The following is a 20,830-nucleotide window of genomic DNA, read 5'->3' as shown; positions in this document are numbered from 1 at the left end:
TCTAAGTAATGTACACTGTACCCGATATGTAGTTTTTTAGCTTCCAAGTCTCCAATATCCATTACACCACTCTGTATGCCTTTACATACTCATAGCTTAGCTCCCACTTACAAGTGAGAATATATAGTATTTGGTTTTTTTATTTCTGACTTACTTCACTTTGAATAATGGCCTCCTGCTCCATCCAAGTTGCCACAAAAGACATTTTTTTTGTCTTTTTAATAGCTGAGTAGTATCAGCACATTTTATATACTGTAATATAAAAATCTTGTATTTAAACATTTTTATGATCAGCTTTAAAGAGAATTAAGACTTCAGAAAGAAAGTTACTCACCCATCTTAATAGTAATCTAGCTGTCATTTTTGAGTCTAATTAATCACTAATACACACATATATATATGTGTGTGTTCTTAAGTCTTCTTTTTTCTAAACAGGTATACATATTTTACTTCCATCAAGAGTGTGTGAACATTCCCACTTTTTCACATCTTTGCCAAGACTTGTATTGTCACAGTTTTTCTTATCCTGGAGTTATAAAGATAACTTTTGATATTTTATTCTAATTGTTATAAGATTTCATTGATTACATTTAAGCCTTTAATTTATTTTGAGTTAATTGATCTATATGGTGTCTGTGAAGGATCTATTTTTATCTTTTCAGCTTGGAAAAGTTACATGTCCTTACATTATTTAAAACATATTTTACTTTCTCTTCACTGATTTGTAATCCCCCTCTATCACCTACCAGGCTTTCACATATGGTTGGGACTGTTTCAGGGCTCTTTATTATTTACCATTAATTTATTCCTGTGGCAATAATCACATGAGTTTTCTTTTTCTCTAGCATAAAAATGTCCTCCCCCACAGTCTTTCTTAAGATTTTGTTTATTTTAAATTTAAGACCAGTTTGTCAAACTCCATGAGAAAAGTCTGTTGCCATTAGGATTGGTTATGAAATTGTACTTACATTTTAATTTGGGAGAAAATTTTCATTTATATGATAATGGTTGTTTTTGATCATGAAAAGGTCATATATTCTCATTAATTCATGTCTTTAAATTTTTTTCATTAATATTAAAAATTTTTTATCATTAAAGAGTTTCACAGTTTTTCTTATATTTATTCCTAGGTCCTTTAGAGTCTTTACTGCTATTATAGATGGCATGCTTTTCTACATTTTCTATTTAGTTATTACTCATATATAGATTTGTTATTGATTTTATATGTTGATCTTATATCAAATAACTTTATGGATCTTTTGTATAAGTTCTAAAGGTTAGATTCTTTTGAATTTTCTACACTAATAATCGTATTGTCTATAAATAATTTATCTTTCTCTCATCCTCCCTCTCAGCTCTATCTCTTTCTCTTTCTGGTTTATTCTGCTTTAATCCTTATACTTATCTGCTTTTGTCTCCCTGCATTGGGTAGGATCACTGTAAAATGATAAATTTTGAAGGTGATGACAGGTATCCTTGTTTAAGTTCTAATTATAGCAAATACCTTTACATTTTTTTCTATATGTATAAATTTAGCTCTAGGATTTTGATATCATGCTCTTTTATGTAGGCTTTTTCAAAAGGATTTGTTTCATATGTAGTTAAACAATTGTATATATACATTAACTGATTATATGTATATAATTGTGTTGGTTTCTGGACTAGTCTGTTCCATTTATCTGCATTAATTCTTTCCATAAAAGTAGAGTAATTTAATAATTGTAGGTTTTATAGTATGCTTTAATGTTTTGCAATGTCCTCTTTTTAGCCCCTCTCAAAAATTTTCAAACTAGTCTCACCTATGTATCCTTCTGGCTGTATTTTACCATCACTTCATAAGAGATAAAAAATAATTCTCTTAGAATTTAAATTGGAACTCAGTTAAAGTGCTAATTAACTAAGGAAGTATTAACATTTTTGTAATATTTACTATTTCCAATCAGGAACGTGGTAATATCACTGTTCATTCAAGTCTATTTCTCTCCATTGCTCTGTGACTTTGAGAAAATTAATCTTTCTTCTACTTAGTTTACTCATTTGTAAGATGATAATGATAATGCTGTCTATCTCATAGTGTTATCATTGGGATTAAGTGAAATAATTGATATTAAATGAACAGAATAATTATTGGCACATTCTAAATGCCCAGTAAAGTTAATTATTATTATTAATTCTAATAGTGCTCTTTTTATCTTAATATTAACTACAAGTAATGTTGAATTTATCTTCTTATTTCAAATAGTATACTCCTTATTTCTGTGTTGTTTTCTATTTGTTATTGTTATTATTTTTAATGCCTAGTATGAGCCAGGCACACTCTTTAGATATCCTGGATTCTGTAATGAACAAGCAGACAAGATCCCTGCTCTCATGGAGCTTATATTCTCAAGTTGGCTCATGCTTTCGAGCAATACTAAATTATAAAGATTATACTGGATATTCTGGTTTTATTTCACTGTTTAATAAAAACATCTTCAGTTGTTCACCACTAGGCATATTTTTCTTTTGTTATCAGACAAATATTTATCATGCTAAGAACACATCTTTCCATTGCTGGTTAGTAAAAGTGCTCACTCACTTTATTCAGTCAACACATATCACTGAGTGTCAACAGTATGCCAGGAGATGCTCTAGGTGCTGGGTGTACAATGACAAGCATATGTTCTCATGGAAATCCAATCTAATTAGGGACACAGACATTAATACAATTTTTATACAAACTGTGTGTTAGTAAAGTGATTGTTGGATTTTATCAAATGTCATGTAAGTGATAAGTTTTAAAAATGTGAACTATTGAATTCATGCATTTTACTAAGTTCACTAATATTAAACTTTTATTTTTATATATTAAAAATATTTTAGCATTATATTACATAAGCATTTCCACATTTTGATGCCTGTGTGAGACTGATATATAGTTTGCAAAAGATAATTTGATTGAACTTATTTATTTATTATTTTATTTTATTTATTTATTTTTGAGACAGAGTCTTGCTCTGTCTCCCAGGCTGGAGTGCAGTGGTAGGATCTCGGCTCACCGCAATCTCCACCTCCTGGGTTCCAGCAATTCTTCTGCCTGAGCCTCCCAAGTAATTGGGATTACAGGCATGCACCACCATGCCTGGCTAATACTTGTATTTTCAGTAGAGATGGGGTTTCCCCATGTTGACTAGGCTGCTCTTGAACTCCTGACCTCAGGTGATCCGCCCCCTTCGGCTCCCCAAAATGCTGGGATTACAGGCATGAGTCACCACACCTGGCCGAATTTCATTGAATTTTATACTGAAAATTCATGATTGAAATTTGGAAAACATTTCTGGTAACGTTGGTCTGACCAAAGTAGCAGAGTACAATAACTTGAGAGATTATCAGTCAGGTTCATCTTCCTACCTCCACTCTGAACCTCCCTTAATTCATGCAAGACGGGTTTGAATTTGTGTTATTTGAGGTGGGGTGCTGGCTAGGGATTAGAATATTGGCTAACATTTATTGAGAGATCACAATGTGTGGCCATTGTTCTGAGAGCTCTGTATGTATTGACTCACTCAAGTCGCAAAACAGTGCTATGAGGTAGGTACTAATATTATTTCCATTGTACAAGTAAAGAAACTGGGCACAGAGACAAAGGACACAGAGCTGGTAAGGAGCAGAGCCAGATTTTAAAGCGAGGTGATTCAGAGCTAACATGCTTAACTACTCTGGTAGGTGTATGAATCAAGAAAGGCAGGTTATGCTGCTATAACTAATACCAAAAATTCAGTTTCTAACAAAACAACAGATGTTTCTTTCTCATACAAAATGTGTGGTGGGACTGGGTGGCTCTCTAGAGCAGAAGCCCTCCGTGTGGTGGCTCAGAATTCCAGGCTGTTTTCATCTTCTGGCAACTCAATTTCAACATTTGCTCCTACAATCATCATTATCATGGTAGAGGAAAAAAGGAATTGCAAAGAATAGTACACTGGCTTTTAAAAGATTCCTCTTGGAGTGATACATATCCCCTCCCATATTTCATTGGCTGAATCAAGTCACGTGACCGGCCTTGCTTCAGTAGACACGGAAATGTGATCCTCTCCTGGGCCCAGAGGAGGGAAGTACTAGATTCATCAGTGACAACCCTGAAATCGCAAGTGTATGTGTATCAGTTCTAGCTCTGCCACTGACCTTCAACAGGTCCCTTTGCTTCTGATTTTAACATCCAGAAAATGACAGAATTTTTAAATTTCTTCAATTGATACGTATTATTTAACGAGAGCCTAGTGTGTGCCAAGCACTGTGTAGCTCTGGCAATACAACGGTAAATATGGCAAAATCCCTGCCCTCAAGCAGTTTGCAATTTAATAGATATCTCACTGATAATTTTTAGTTCCAAAATTCCAAGATTCTGTTAAAAAGCAACCACAATAAGAAAATTCTCTTCATATTGTCCAGAATGTTATATTCTAGATACTCAGGCATTAGGAATTTCTTCTTTCTTTATTGTGTACCTGAATCCATTTCGCTGCAGTGAAACTCCGTCATTGCAGCTGATACGCACATGCCATCTCTTTCAAATCACTAATGTATGTCTACATGGCACCTATTGTGAAAATAAAGCAGACTTTGCATCATTCTCTTAACTATTTTGAACTTAGTACAGAGAATACTTCATAAAAAATAGGAAAAAATGTACCTGAGAAATACTTGGGCAGATAATTTTGCCACACAATGTACATTGCAGGTATCAAAGTTTTTTTCTATTACTCATGAACAAACCAAATTATAAAACTTTAAAAATTTTTAAATTTGATTTACAGTTAATTTTCCCTTAGAGAAATGTTTATTAGCATGGAATACAAGAAATGTGAATAAGTATACTTGTGAGTATGCACAAAAGTAGTTTTCCAAGTATTTTTTTTTAATCTCTTAGGATTTGAAACAGGCTGCCAAGTTTTAATTTACTGGTTGCCTCTAGTTAAAATACAGTTAGCAATGAAAAATTTATGAGAACTTGAGGCACTGTCTTCAAACATGATGCAACAGTTGAAAATTTGAATGAAATGTGCAAAGAATTCCATTTTACTCCACACTGAAGCAATTGTGGCATTTCCTTTATTTTTAATACTGCACGTTGAATTCCTAAACCCAATCCAAAAAGCAGTGATGCAATAGTTTGATGGGTTTTTAGTGTCTTACAGACCATTACAAATAAACTTCTGATTAATCATGCTCATTTTTCATATTATCAGAATTCTTCATCACTTAAAAGATACTTTGTTAGTTTCACAAGAGACCAGTTCTGGAGTACTTAATTTGCTACTCGTTTGTACTATGAATTTGTTTAATATTGGCATGCTTGTCTCCCTTTTCAACAGTAAAACAAGGACAGACACCATGATTATATACTCGCAGAACATCTGGTTTGCTCAGTAAGCATCGAATACTTATTCCTGGGTTATCTAAAAGTCAAAATAAGAATAATCAGAATATTTGAGTTTGGGAAGGGCTAAAAGACAGAAACTGATAATATTTACTAGAAGAGATTAATAACCATTCTTTTCTCTCAGTATACATATTTCCCTTGAGCAATCCAGTCTTCTGCCATGACACTAAGTGCTAGCTTGTGACTCCCAAATCCATATCTCCAGTCAAAGCTTTCTTCCTGAAGCCCACATTGGCATTTAACCACCACCACCACCTGGTTAGTCATATAAACAGCTTGGATTCAACATATGTAAACCAGAATGCTTTATCTTCTTGTGTTCCATCAGATTACTTTGTGATTTCTCATTTTCAGGGTGATATTGTCATCCAGTTAGCCAAACAATGCACCTGGAGTCATCCTGGATTCTTCTGTTTTTCTTATAGGCTGTAAGTCCTGTTAATTTGACTTTCTTAATAGCTCTCCAATCTTCCTATAACTTCTAACTTTAGTTCAGGCCTTCTTTCTTAGTCACTGTGCTCCTATAAAAAAATACCTAAGACTGGGTAATTTATAAATAATAGAAACTTATTTTTTATAGTTCTGGAGCTGGGAAGACCAAGATCAAGGAGTAGTGGAACTACAGGCATGTGCTACCATGCCTGGCTAATTAAAAAAAAATTTTTTTTAAAGATGAAGTCTTGCTAAGTTGTTCAGGCTAATCTTGAACTACTGGCCTCATATCATCCTCCTGCCTCAACCTCCTGAGTAGCTGGGATTACAGATACAAGTCACCACACCCAGTTGTAAAATCTTTTCTATTTCATAGTATGCATGCAGTTATTGTGTGGTTCTAAGGAACCATATTGTGTCAGTATATAGACTTCAAAGGGCAATGTTCTTGTTTACTGGTACCACTCTATTCTGAATCCACTATGGTACCACGTGAAAATAATTACTTATAAGGGTTTTCTGATAATAATTTAAAAAAAGGTAAAGGAAAGAAGGAATAAATTAAATTGCTAAAAAAAAAAAAAAAAAAAAAAAAAAGCAAAACTGTTTCAAGACAATCTTAAATCTTGGCTTGTAACATGGCCAAGGAAAGGAACATTTACCTTTTGCTGCGGAAACGTGGACTCCATCATGGCTGTTTCAAAGCTGTGGGCATCCCCTGCCTGGGTCTTCTCCCACAGGGCTCTGAGAAATTGCACAGAATGACTCTGAATGGACAGGGGTTCAGGAAACAGGCTCTGAAAGGGCATTAAAGACAGAAACAGAATATACTATGTCTTGTCTCAATAGTATTGTTTGATTGATTTCAAGGCACTGTTTAGGCTTGGTTTGAACTTTAACATGATTCAAATTTAAATGAAACAAGAAAAAGATCTGTCTTAAAGATCAAACATATGGGGGTTGGGCGTGGTGAATGAACCTGTATTCCCAGCACTTTGGGATACTGAGGCAGGAGGATTGCTTAAGACCAGGAGTTTGAGACCAGCCTGGCCAATATAGCACGACCCCTACCTCTCTTAAAAAAATTAAATGAGGCCGGGCATGGTGGCTCATGCCTGTAATCCTAGCACTTTGGGAGGCTGAGGCGGGTGGATCACGATGTCAGGAGATCAAGGCCATTCTGGCTAACATGGTGAAACCCTGTCTCTACGAAAAATACAAAAAATTAGCCAGGCGTGGTGGCATGTGCCTATAGTCCCAGCTACTTGGGAGGCTGAGGCAGGAGAATTGCTTGAACCCGGGAGGCAGAAGTTGCAGTGAGCCGAGATCCTACCACTGCACTCCAGCCTGGGAGACAGAGTGAGACTCTGTCAAAAAAAAAAAAAATTAAACGAAAAAAGATCAAACATATGATATATTTCAGGATTTCATTTTTTAACAGAAATTTAAATTTATTTCATAGTATTTTCAAGGCAGTTGATAATGATATCCATAAGTATGCCTAACCTTTGTAATATAGTGTTTATCTCAGTGATTTCCCAAAGATGCTCCTTAATTGGAATATGGTTAATATAAATATTCATATTTATTTTCTCAAAGATCTGGGAATTAAGGAATAAAATCAAAGTAGAGCACAAAAATCAAGTATATTTATACAGAGTAGATCACGAAGAGTAGAAATTAAACAACTAAGTTCATTATTAAATTAATCAAATATGAACAGTAGGAGTGGGTATGTTGGGGACAGAAAAATAGTTTTAATTCTAAAATGTATAATGGGTGAATATTCTTAAAACTTTCAGATAAATTCTCTAAGTGTTGAGCAATAAGAATGTGAACATAAAGAAAATCACATTTACATGTATTTCATTCAAGCCAATGAAAATAAACTTTTCAAAGGAAGATTTTAACTTGTGTTTGTATATTTACTAATCAGGGATATGTCTAATAATCATTCACATATGATAGTGTTATACCTATAAATGTAAGAAGCTTTTCAATTCAAAGAAACAATTTTTAAAAAAATATATAGAACATCTATAAAGGTATAAAAATACCATTTACGTACATACAGTGTGATACATAGGATCCTTTATGTATAATGTATAATAAAATAATGAGATTAGCTTATGAAATCATATCTTCTTTTTACGTCAGTGACTGTCTAAGCACTGATGTATGAGACTAAGTGGTTTGTATGTACAAACCTTCTATTTAGTGAATGAAGATTAATAAATACTATTCCAGAAAAATTTTATTATTATCATCAAAATGAACTATTTCTAGTACTGAATGGGAAAAGATGGAGGATCTTAATGCTCAAGTTAGTGATCCACAGATTTAAAAAGTTTAAGGGCCAGCAATAGATAAATTACATAACCCATAATGTGGATATATCTGAGAAATTATTGATTATTATCAAAAACTGATGCAGCACCCAATTTTTCATTTAAAGAACAGGACCAGATTTAATGAATCATCAATCTAAACAGAAGCATTTAGACTGGAGTCTGTGAATTTGAGAACTGTATGAATGTGTGCAGTTGACAGAAAAGGCAAAGAGTTAGGCCCAATGCACAAGAGTAGTGCCAGGTTGTAATTATTAATATCAAGTCAAAGTTTGATTTTTATTTACCCCAAAGTCAGAATTCAGGCAGAAGATGACACAATATCATAAGTGTGAAAAAACAAAGAAATCATTACAGTAAAATGAACACAGAAGAAACATAGCATACACAGATGCTTTTTGGTGATTTTGTTTAAAGAGAAAGACAAAGAATCAGACAAAGTCAGTAAAATAATACTGAGGGGCAAAAAAACCCATCAAGATTTCTTGGTTTGTTTTCAGAAAACTGACAACTGTTTAGAACAAAGCCAAAGATGAAACCAAATATAAAATCACTGATGAAAACTAAGTGAAAAATATAAGCAAAAGAGAAGAAAAATAAGGCCGTTATTTCAAGAAAAGGGACAGTCAATGCTGTTTTTTGTATTCACGTACAATTTGGTTCACACCAAAATGTGAGTTGTTCTCTATGAGATGTTATTAAATGTTCATAAGAAGACTCGTTTTAGAAAAAAACAGTATTCCTAAGGCATATCCAATCTGTCTCTTTTCTTAATTACCATAGTTCTACTTTATTATTATAATGTATTCAGCATTAAAATTCATTATTTTCCAATAAGCCTGACTTTATTTTATAAAGAAATACAACTGTCTTCTTGGTGATTTTTACAGGAGCTATTATGAAAATATTTTATTAACAGAAGTAAATAAAGTGTCATATCATTTGGCTTTTCAGCCATGTTATAACATTTGCATTTTGTTTTTTTCTGCCTTTGCCCTCCCTGCTTCTAGCTGCATAAAATAATGCATTTTAAAAATAAAAATACATTATTTTTCAACATATGTATGACAACAAAAAGATCACTGGGTCAGGGGTCAGATAATCTGAGTTCTGCCCTTCAGTTTTCTTATCTATAAAAATGATTCCTAAGATTCCTTCTACTACTAACATTTTATAATCTATGTTCAAATTTTACATGAAAGTTTAGTGTATCTGAGATAACTATTTTCAAATAAGAATCTCTTTTGATGCTAACATCTCTGCATCAAATTCTTCATTCTCAAGTTGTAAGTTGCTCTTTACATAATTTCACTTATGTACATATATTCTACAGAAAAAAAGAGACATTCTAGTATCTTAACAATGTCAAAAAGAATATACTAACACTAACATTAACTGGAGATTGGAAGACTCTAGACAAATCAAGGCTAGTACTACTACATAAGGGAAGCTATTCTCCCAAATACGCTGCTTTTGCTGTTGTTTAACCAAAGATAGTTTCCCTTTCATTCTTCTTTTTTAAAGCTAAGGATATTTAAGATATTAATATGTTTGGCTAACTGATTAATAATTCCTTCTTTTATAAGGAAACTATCCTAAAATATAAAAAAGAGGTTAAAATTATTAATGAAATATGTATGTATTGCTGTTATCTACATATCAACTCTGGCCAAAGAATAATTCAATAAAAGTGATTATAAGCCCATATCCCACAGGCTCATTAAAGAGCCTGATGAACACAAATTATACAAACCTGCTGAAATAGAAACATGATCTGGATCCATGGCTGAGGTTCTTGACTGATGAGAATAAAACTGGACTTACTGTATAGGCAGTAATGACCCTTCAGGGAGCAGGTGAAGAACAACTTTGCTACACAACTTCTCACGGTGTCTAGAAACAAATACATACAGCGTTAAATGTTATGGTCTTTCCAGAGTTACACTTTATATTGATACTTCAACACACAAATGCCGTTATAAAATATCCTTCAGTTTTCAGACTGTGAGCTAGTAACTACAAACAACTGTATATTTGAGAGTGGATCCATTTCATAGAAAGTAGATTTAAATAAAGATGTTTTAAATTATTATTATTGTTTTAATTAACAATGTATGAAGATTCTTTGAGCAACTCCAATGGGGGGGAAAAACCCTCTCATCAATAAAATGGGAGATACTGCATCATTTTCATCTTGAAGTGATTACCTGGGAAAAATAAACAAATGGATTAAGAAAATCCAGGCATTTTCTGGATAGTAAATGACTTGCCATGAACTGTAGATGCTTTTCTTTTGGCTGTGCAGAGGCCTCAGAGATAGCTTCCAAAATAACTCTGGCTGAGGTGTAGCTTCCTATGAACTGTACTGGTCAGGTTTGAAAAGGTTATCTCACCTTGAAGGATTTCAGCTGGGAGACTTAATGAGAAGGATACCTTCAGGGACAAGGAAGTAGTGGGTGGGTGGTGTAGAGGTGGTGAGGCACCATGGGTAGAGACAGGAATAATGAATACATAAATGAATGAAGCAAATATGGTTTGAGATTCTACGTGCTAGGCACTGTGTTAAGTACTGGATAATAAACATTATCATTAATTGACTTCCACATGTGTTACATGTTTGACTTCATTTAATTTTACCCTACAAGATGGGTATTATTTCTGTTATAAAGATGAGGTAACAGCTCATTAGAAAGCCAGTTTAGTAAACCACTGTGACTGCGTTGTTCACTCTTATAACCTTGGCACATGACTGATAAATATGAATAGATAACTAATGTCTGGAGAGATGAATGATGAATGATGCTCAGAGATCCAGAAAAAAATGGCTCAAGCCTGCTCAATCTGTGGCAGAGCCAGGACTGGAATTCAGCAGGGCTGATACCATGTTGGAATGTTTTAGGCTCTACTATACTGGGGATTTTTTAAATCTGTAGAGTCGTACTGATAGCTCATGGAGTATTTTTGGTTTCAGAATTAATCTGACATTTTAAATGAAATGTTTTGAAAATTAATAGAGGCCAGGCATGGTGGCTCATGCGTGGAATCCCAGCACTTTGGAAAGCCAAGGTGGGCGGATTGCCTCATCTCAAGGGTTTGAGACCAGCTCGGACAACATGGTGAAACCCCTTCTCTACAAAAAAATAAAGAAATTAGCTGGGCACGGTGGCATCTGCCAGTGACTTGGGGGGCTGAGCAAGAGGTGGGCTTGAGCCCAGGAGGTGGAGTCTGCAGTGAGGTGAGATCGTGCCACTGCACTCTAGCCTGGGCAACAGAGAAATACTCTGTCTCAAAAAAACAAAACAAAACAAAAACAAAAAGAAAGGCAGACAGAAAAAAGAAAGAAAGAAAGAAAGAAAGGAAGGAAGGAAGGAAGGAAGGAAGGAAGGAAGGAAGGAAGGAAGGAAGGAAGGAAATTAATAGATTCAGTGATCCAGTATGCCCTACTCTTAAAAATGGAAATGGACTAGAGTTTTTTGAAAGTTGATGAGAAAGCCAGGCACAGTGGCACACACCTGTAGTACTAGCTACTTGGGAGGCAGAAGTGGGAGAATCCCTGAGCCCAGGTGTTCAAGGCCAGCTTGGGCAATATGGTGAGATCACATCTCTAAAAGCAAACAAACAAAATAATAAAAGCTGATAAGGATCCTGAGTAAGGGCGACAGAGTCAGTCCCCACCTAAGACAGAGTGTTGTTGAATTCTCTAGTGAATGGGGGAGGAAGACTTATCTGTGCTCCATCAGAGGTCAGGTATGAAAGAAGTGACAGGCTTTTCAGGAAAAGATTGCAAAATCTTAGAGATAGTGGCCAATGAGAGATTAGAGGAGAAGTTCTTGGAAACCAAACAATAATGTGACAGGGCAAGTTAGATATATATACAGAAATGTTAATCATTAATAGCTTTCTGTGATTCTGAAACATTGGTAAAGAAGAGGACTAGCTTTCGTGAAGGTAATTGTTTCAGGAAATTAAAAAGATTTAAGTTGAACATGCAGTGTTCTTGCATAAAATCAGAAATCACGTCTGTATTCTGTGGGCGAATGAATCATGAGATGTAAAGAGTTCTTGAAGCCTCAATGGACAAGACCAGGAGGTCTGGCACTGAGAAAGACCTGGGAGAATAGAATGGAGCATAATATCAAGTTAAAATTGCCCAATCAGAAATTGTTTGACAATGATAATTTTTTTAAGTTGGCACATATGCTCTGAAAAATTGAATTTAATTTATGCTAAAGAAATAGGAAACCTAGTATCTCAAGAGCGCATACAAAAAATGGTATTTGAAATAAATCTAAGTGTAACATATATATTGAGATAGCAATATGTTTTGTTTTAATGGAAAGTTTCAAAAGGAAACAAGTTCTTTTCCAAGAATTCATGTAGTTAGCCTGAGAGTTGCAAGTTGGACTTTAGGCCTTTACCATGAAAACAAAGTTTCTGCCTTTTTCCTCCCTCTAAATTTTTACTGCCAATTCATGTTTTCTTTTGAAAATAAACATTGATTAGATTTATTTCACTCACTCTGAGCCTACCAGCTTTTTATATACAAACCACAGAAGTCTCAGATCACATAAGTGGTCAAAGTAGTACAAGAGAGAGATCCTTAACTTAGAAGCCTATACACTGGCTATAAAAATACATCAGTTCTGTGATACAAGGCTTCTGTTAATGCTTTTAGTAAATCTGGTCTGTAGCAATATTTTTATTCTCATTTTTTTTTCAGAGCTTTCTTGGCTTGGAAAATTCTCCCCATGACATTAAGACTTAGTTGTTAATTTTTCCTGTATTTCCTTACTGTTTATTCCACAGTATCAAACAGTAGGAATGCACTAAATTGTTGTTGGATGAATGAACGGATGAGTGTCAGATATGTGTTGAGAGGAATAGGGGCCTGATGATGGTCCTGCTCTTAAGAAGCTTGCAGCTAAATGGGAGAAACATCTGAACTTGTAACAATGGTTATAAGTTGTTTTAAGTTTATGAGATAATGGAGGGACACACAATGGTGACTGCTCAGAGAAATAAGCAACTCATTCTGACTGGAGAACAGGGGATCATTTTTCGAAGTATACCTCAAATATCCCCTTCTCCATGAACTTAAAAAGATGTAAGTTGAACATACAGTGTTCTTGCATAAAATCAGAAATCACGTCTGTATTCTGTGGGCGAATGAATCATGAGCTGTAAAGAGTTCTTGAAGCCTCAATGGACAAGACCAGGAGGAGAAGGGGATATTTGAGGTATACTTTGAAAAATGATCAAGATTTTGAACTTAAAGCGTGACAGAAACAAGCACTTTAAGTGTAGAGAACCTGAAGGCAATCACATCAACATAAATATTTAAGGTAATTCCAGATAGTATGTTTAGTATATCTCAGTCATTGAAATATTACTTACATAATTGTATAATTGATGCCAAAAGGATTATTCATTTTTCTAGATTAAATGTTGAAGAGAGAAATCATGCTGTCTTAAATATAGAATGCTTTCCATATTCAACTAAATCTGAGAGTAGTTTCTTTATTTTTATTGGAATGTGGCTTCTTTTTCTAATAATTAAAGGATTTGGTTTGGTCTTTATAAAGACTAAAGTTAACATGAACATAAGTAATTATAGAGTATAATGTGTTATTGTTAAAATACCCAAATATATTACACAGATAAATAAATTTAAAGACATGATACAAATATACAAGAATATTTGGTCTTCTTTTTGAGTCAAAATCTTTCAGAATCATTTTGGAATTCTTTGTTTCTTCTGCCACTCTTCCTCCACAATGCCATTTATGTGCCTTTATTCCTGCAACACATTCACTAGACCGCATCTGAGAAACACGTCGTTCTTCTTGAGAAGCTAGACACTTGTAACCCATTTCTCAGGTGGCCATTCATAACCTGTGCCATTATATAGATTTTGTTTTGTTTGTTTAGAGATAAGTGTCTTAAGATTAAAAATGGAATATGGCTTTGATTTTTTAATAGCTAGTAGAAATATCAAATAATTGGCTTTATGTTTTGGAAAAAAAGAATAAATTAGGTCTCATTTTGAATTCTTTACAAAACTTATCCTTTGAAAGTTCCCTCCCAGTGAAATAAGCATCAGACAAATGTATCTGGCTCATTTCCCAGGGTGTTCAACTGAGCATTGTAGAAACTGTATTTCTACAATGATTTATAAAAGCTCAAACACATGAATATGTTTGCTGAAACTGCTAGACTGTGAGTATTTACACATTGAACATAGCTTATAAATAAACAACAAACTCAGAGAAGCCATTTTGAGAGATTTAGGAAAGGAACTAGTTTTCATTGACTCCTTACTTTGTACACAGATGTAAGTGTAACCAATTACATTTCATCTTTATGAAGTAGGCTTTGTTATCTCCATCTTACTGAAGAGGAAATCTCAAGATCAAACTTCCAGGAAACAGCTGAACTGGAATTTGAACCCAGATGCCACAGTCTATTCTCTTTCTAGTACATGAATGAATGGCTCAGATAAAACAGAGGCAATAGAAATAACTCAAAAAGAAGTATGATTCAATAGAAAGAGCATTGGCTCAGGATTCAGACTGAGTTTTATGGAGATTGTGTTTCTTTTCCTCTCTGTCCTTGAGTTTCTTATCTTTAAAGTGGTAGCAAACAAAAAACTGATCCACAATAAAAAAAAAAAGCTCATCTACTTAAACAATTTTTACATTTTAATTTGCTTATTATCTTTCTCTCCTAGATTATGAGCTCCATGAGGGTAACAATTTTTTATTGTGGTAAATTATATGAAACATATAATTTATAGATAATATGATTTAAAATTTAAACCATTTTTAGGTGCACAGTTCATTGGCATTAAATATATTCACATAGTTGTGCAATCATCACCACCATCCATCTCCAGAACTCTTCCATCCTTCCCAGTTGAAACCCTATACCCATTAAACCGTAACTCCCCATCTTCCTCTCCCCTGAGCCCCTGGCAACCAACCATTATATTTTCTGTCTTTATGAATTTGGCTACTCTAGGTACCTCATACAAGTGGAATCATATTGTTCTTTTGTTCTGGCTTATTTCACTTAGCATAATATCTTCAATGTTCATACACATGGTAGCATGTGTCAGAATTTTGTTTCTTTATTAAAGCTGAATTATGCCATGGTTTGCTTGTTCATTTATCTGTTGATGGACATTTGAGTTGTTCGTACCTTTTGGCTACTGTGAATAATGCTACTATGAACATGAGTATGGAAATATCTCTTTGAGGCTCTGATTTAAGTTCTTCTTGGTATATACAAAGAAGAGGCATTATTGGCCACTTCTGTCTATATACCATGGGTGTACAAAGACCTATGCTTTGACCCTGATTTTGAGGAAAAAAATAAAAATTTTGTATTGTTATGTGAAAACATATACTTAAATAAAAGCATAAGAAAAGGTCTGTACTGTTATAGATCAACCATCGACAGTGATTACTTTCATATTGAGAAGTAGGAGTGGGGTGAGGAGCATGCACTTTTTACTTCATATACTCCTGTATTATTTTAATTCTCTCCTTATCAGTTTTTATTCATGTATTGCTTATATAATTTAAAAATATACAATGAAAAAGTGCCATTTGTTAAAGCAGGCAATTTATTTATGTGTATTTTTCAAGATGGAATCTCACTCTGTTGCCTAGGCTGGAGTATAGTGGTGCAATCTGGACTCACCAAAACCTCTGCCTCCTGGGTTCAAGGATTCTCCTGTCTCAGCACCCCCTGAGTAGCTGAGATTACAGGCACGCACCACCACGCCTGGCTATTTTTTTTTTTTTTTTTGTATTTTTAGTAGAGACAGGGTTTCACTACGTTGGACAGGCTGGTCTTGAACTCCTGACCTCAGGTGACCCGCCTGCCTCAGCCTCTCAAAGTGCTGGGATTACAGGCATAAGCCACCGTGTAATATTTTTAAATTCAGAGATACATGTGCAGGATGTGCAGATTTGTTATACAGGTAAACATGTGGCATGGTGGTTTGCTGCAGAGATCATCCCATCACCTAAGTATTAAGCCCAGCATCCACTAGCTATTCTTCTTGATGCTCTCCCCACCCTCCAACAGGCCTCAGTGTGTGTTGCTCCCCTCTATGTGTTCTCATAATTCAGCTCCTTTTTCTACGTGAGAACGTGTGGTATTTGGTTTCCTGTTCCTGCATTAGTTTGCTGAGGATAATGGCCTTCAGCTCCATCCATGTCCCTGCTAAGGACAGAATCTCGTTGTTTTTATTTTATTTTATTTTTATGGCCACATAGTGTTCCATGGTGTTTATGTACCAAATTTTCTTTGTCTAGTTTGTCATTGATTGGCATTTAGGTTGATCCTGTCTTTGCTATTGTGAATAGTGCTGCAGTAAACATACACGTGCATGTATCTTTATAATAGAATTATTTATATTCCTTTGGGCTTATACCCAGTAATGGGATTGCTGGGTCATATGGTATTTCTGCCTCTAGGTGTTTGAGGAATCGACACACTATCTTCCACAATGGGTGAATTAATTTACACTCCCACCAACAGTGTAAAAGCATTCCTTTTTCTCCACAACCTCACCAGCATCTGTTGTTTTATTGACTTTCTAATAATAACCATTGTGACTCGTGTGAGATGGTATCTAATTGTGGTTTTGATGTACATTTCACTAATGATCAGTGACGCTGAGCTTTTTTTCATATATTTGTTGGCCACATGTATGTCTTCTTTTGAGAAGTGGCTGTTCATGTCCCTTGCCCACTTTTTAATGGGGTTGTTTTTTTCTTGTAAATTTGTTTAATTTTTTTGTAGATGCTGAATATTAGGTCTTTGTCAGATGGATAGATTGCAAAATTTTTCTCCCATTCTGTAGATTATTTGTTCACTCTCATGATCGTTTCTTTGGCTGTGAAGAAGCTCTTTAGTTTAATTAGATCTCATTTATCAATTTTTGCTTTTGTCGAAATTGCTTTTTGCATCTTCGCAATGAAATCTTTGCTTGTGTCTATGTCCTGAATGATCCTGCCTAGATTTTCTTCTAGGGTTTTGATAGTTTTGGGTTTTACATTTAAGTCTTTAATCCATTTTGAGTTGATTTTTGTATAAGGTGTAATTTTGTATAAGGGGTCCAGTTTCAATTTTCTGCATATGGCCAGTCAGTTCTCCCAGCACCATTTATTGAATAGGGAATCCTTTCCCCATTGCTTATTTTTGTCTGGTTTGTCAAAGACCAGATGGTTATAGGTGTGCGGTCTTATTTCTGGGTTCTGTATTCTGTTCTGTATGTCTGTTCTTATATGAATACTATGCTGTTTGGGTTATTGTAGCCTTGTAGTATAGTTTGAAATTGGGTGCCTCCAGCTTTATTCTTTTTACTTAGAATTGTCTTGGCTATTCAGGCTCTTCTTTGGTTCCAGGTGAATTTTGAAATAGTTTTTTTTCTAATTCTGTGAAGAATGTCAATGGTAGTTTAATGGGAATAGCATTGAATCTATAAACTATTTTGGACAGTATGGCCATTTTCATGATATTGATTTTTCCTATTCATGAGCATGGAATGTTTTTCCATTTGTTTTGTGTCATCTCTGATTTCTTTGAGCAGCGGTTTGTAGTTCTCCTTTAAGAGGTCCTTCACTTCCCTTGCTAGCTGTATTTCTAGGTATTTTATTCTTTTTGTGGCAATTGTGAATGGGAGTTCATTTATGATTTGGCTCTTGGCTTGCCTATTTTTGTTTATAGGAATCCAAGTGATTTTTGCGCACTGATTTTGTATCCTGGGATTTAAGCAAGCAATTTAAATGATGTCTCACTAATTACCATGTAACAGGGCTAATATTTATAGGGCTAATATTTAAAAACCGTTTTAAATACGGTTTTCTTTTTTGCCCTCCGAGTACACAGCCTTTGCCTGAATACAGTAGAGCCTCCACCTATCTGGCTGTTGAGTAGTGGTGGGAATGGTGATCGAGTAGATATTCAGCAATTATAGGAGTACCAAAAAAGTACAATGCAATTAATTTTTTTAGCTACCCAAATTGGGTTATGCAGCAAGATAATAGCCTTGCAAGTGAGGCTTTCATATCAAGAAAGGATTTCTAAATTTCCTTACCTCCCTTTAGCCTATCATTCCTGAGCATGGGGGATATAGATAGTAGGACCTGTAGTATGAAAAGGGTGACAGCTTGGTCAGTTCTATGGTTGTTAGGTAGGAGAATATAGCATGGAACAAGTAAAAGAGAACATGTTTTAGTTCTGGAAGGGGAAATTATGGAGAGAAGGAGAGAGACAGAGAAGTATAAAGCCATCAGAAGTGGGCCCTGACTTTCTTTCACATGTGGGCTTTGGCCTGGAGAAGAAGTATATTAGATACATTATGGTAACACCAAAGGCAATGGTCACCGTTAGGAAAGAGATTCACTCCCAGGTGGCCCTCAGCACCAACACAGGGTAGCCAACTTAATTAAAAGCATGCTCATGAAGCCAGGCAGAAAGGAGTCTCTGAGGTTCAGCTTTCATGGTCACTCTCTCCTCTGTTTTGGAGTAGAGTGGAGCCAGAAGTAGCTGAGGCTCTTGCTAGTCAGCATTTCAGAGAATTCACCATAGTGAGGCAAGGGGTATGGTGTGGCTCTGCACAGTAGGCTGCAGAGAGAATTGTCCAAGCCAGGACTTAGGGGGGCATTTCACACCAGTGGGCACTGAGATTAGGTCAGATTGGCAAGGGAGACCCCTGGACCGGTCCATGTGTAGAGTGGAAAAAACCCATTATCCTTCAGGCAAGAAGACACACCACACCCCTATCTAGGAACATTAATGCTTTCCACCACCACAAGGGAGCAGGAGCCACTTCCTTATGTCCCCAGATGCCACCTTAGGGAGATAAGCATAGGAGAGATGAGAGAAAGAACATTTTTTATCCAAATGAAAGTTGTCTCCTAAAGTACCATTCACATAAGCAGATGGGATTAACTTTAGGCAGGCACTCTTAGTTAATTTTCTTCCTCACTAACCAGTGATTGGCTGCTCTTGATCAGCCCTAGACATAATGATGGCACATTTTTCTCTGCAATTCTAAGTTGTAATGTAAAATAAATTTTATAATATTACAATAAGTGAAAAAGTAATCATGGAGAATAAAACTATGGTACAGTGAAGAAGAAGACTCATGTGGAGAAAGAAATCTTGTCCTAAAGAATCAGGGAGCATTAGGAACACTTATAAGAGTCACACAGCAAAGGGTAGAGGATGGGGAGTGAGCTGTAGGAGGACACTGAGGGTTTGCATGTGAGGGCTGAAATCGAATAACACACAGTGGTATGCAGTGTCCCTGGGTGCATATACATTTGCAAATTTCTTATATGAAAACTGTTAAAAACTTATGCCTGCTTGCTGCTTTATGTTACTATTAAAGAACAGAGTACGACTTGCCCATTAACCTATTCAAATCAGGTGTTGAACAGCCTTGGATACTCTCACAAGCAATGTTTCTGCCGTGAGAGAGGGAACAAAGAGCCCTTCCTGTCAGAAGGCACTCTAAAGCCAACTTCTCTGATCCCTTATCCAAAGTTCAATTATTCTCCAAGGTGGTGAGCACAGATTCTGGAGCGAGACTTTCCTATTTACCAGCTGTGTGTCTTTGGGCAAGTTATACAACCTCTCTGTGGCTCAACCTGGAAAACTAATAAGAACTCCTATTTCTAAGTGTTGTTTGGGGTGACCAGCCATCCTGATTTGCCTGGGATTAGGGTGGCTCCTGAGATGCAATTCTTGCAGTGCTATCACTAGGAAAGTGCTGGACAAAGTGGAATGAGTTATATGAGGATAAAATAAGTTAATTCATGTGAGGCTCTCAGACAGACATGTGTTTTCACAGAGCATGCGTTTAATAATGTTCATTATCATAATCACTGTTACTGCTACTATTATATATGGAAAAAGAGAAAAAAAAAAAGATCCCAGACCAGATGGAAATGTTTGAATGTTTTTGTAATGCTGTTTTAATTAGAGGAAAGAGACTGCATAATGACCCTCGGCATCTAGGTTGCTCAGTGTCCTGAAATGTTCACCTAATTGTTTAATTTAAAATGAACTTACTACACAGCTAATAATGATGTATGTGTAAGCCAAAATCCTATTCTATACAATGGAAATACATTTCTCTGGGGACAGTGCACAAGTAGAAGGTCCAGCAAGAAAGAAGACCTCATAACAGTGCATAAAGCCATCACTTGCGCTCTGTGAGCATCTCCAAAGTCCTAGGACTGTAAGGTATGTGCAAGTGAGGCTTTTGATGTATATGTTGTTTTGAGGCTCAGAAGCACAGAAATGTTGCAGGAATGCCACCAGGAAGCTCAGGAAAGGCTTGATATTTTGCTGTATTCAAAACTTTGTGACAGGAAGATTAAAAAAAAGCTAACATTAATTGATTAGTTTTTAAGTACGGGCAATGTTCTAAGAGTTTTATATGTGTATTGCCATTTAATACTCATGCCAATGAAGTAAATACTTCCAGTTTTGTGGAAGAATCTGAAGCTCAAAGATGTCAAGTAATTTATCTAAGGTCACAAGGCTAGCAACTGGCAGTCCAGACAAATCTAGACTGTTTGGCTCTAGTGCCCATTATACTCTGCAGCTT

At 35.4% G+C, this 20,830-nt stretch overlaps 1 protein-coding gene across 6 annotated transcripts in view; it reads right to left on the bottom strand.

The window, feature by feature from the left end:
- Positions 1-20,830, bottom strand: part of VEPH1 (ventricular zone expressed PH domain containing 1) — a 246,439-nt gene that overhangs the window by 56,319 nt on the left and 169,290 nt on the right. For all 6 annotated transcript variants that reach the window (XM_009201463.4, XM_009201468.4, XM_003894911.5 and 3 more), the window contains 2 exons: positions 9,953-10,092; positions 6,514-6,648 (listed from right to left, as the gene is read on the bottom strand). In XM_009201463.4, the coding sequence (XP_009199727.2) occupies positions 6,514-6,648; positions 9,953-10,092 (275 nt within the window). The remainder of the gene's footprint in view (positions 1-6,513; positions 6,649-9,952; positions 10,093-20,830) is intronic.

Source organism: Papio anubis, chromosome 2 (assembly GCF_008728515.1).
Source record: "Papio anubis isolate 15944 chromosome 2, Panubis1.0, whole genome shotgun sequence".
Lineage (NCBI taxonomy): Eukaryota > Metazoa > Chordata > Mammalia > Primates > Cercopithecidae > Papio > Papio anubis.
The sequence above is the reverse complement of the archived record's forward strand: the minus strand, read 5'-3'. Positions and strand labels throughout refer to the sequence as shown.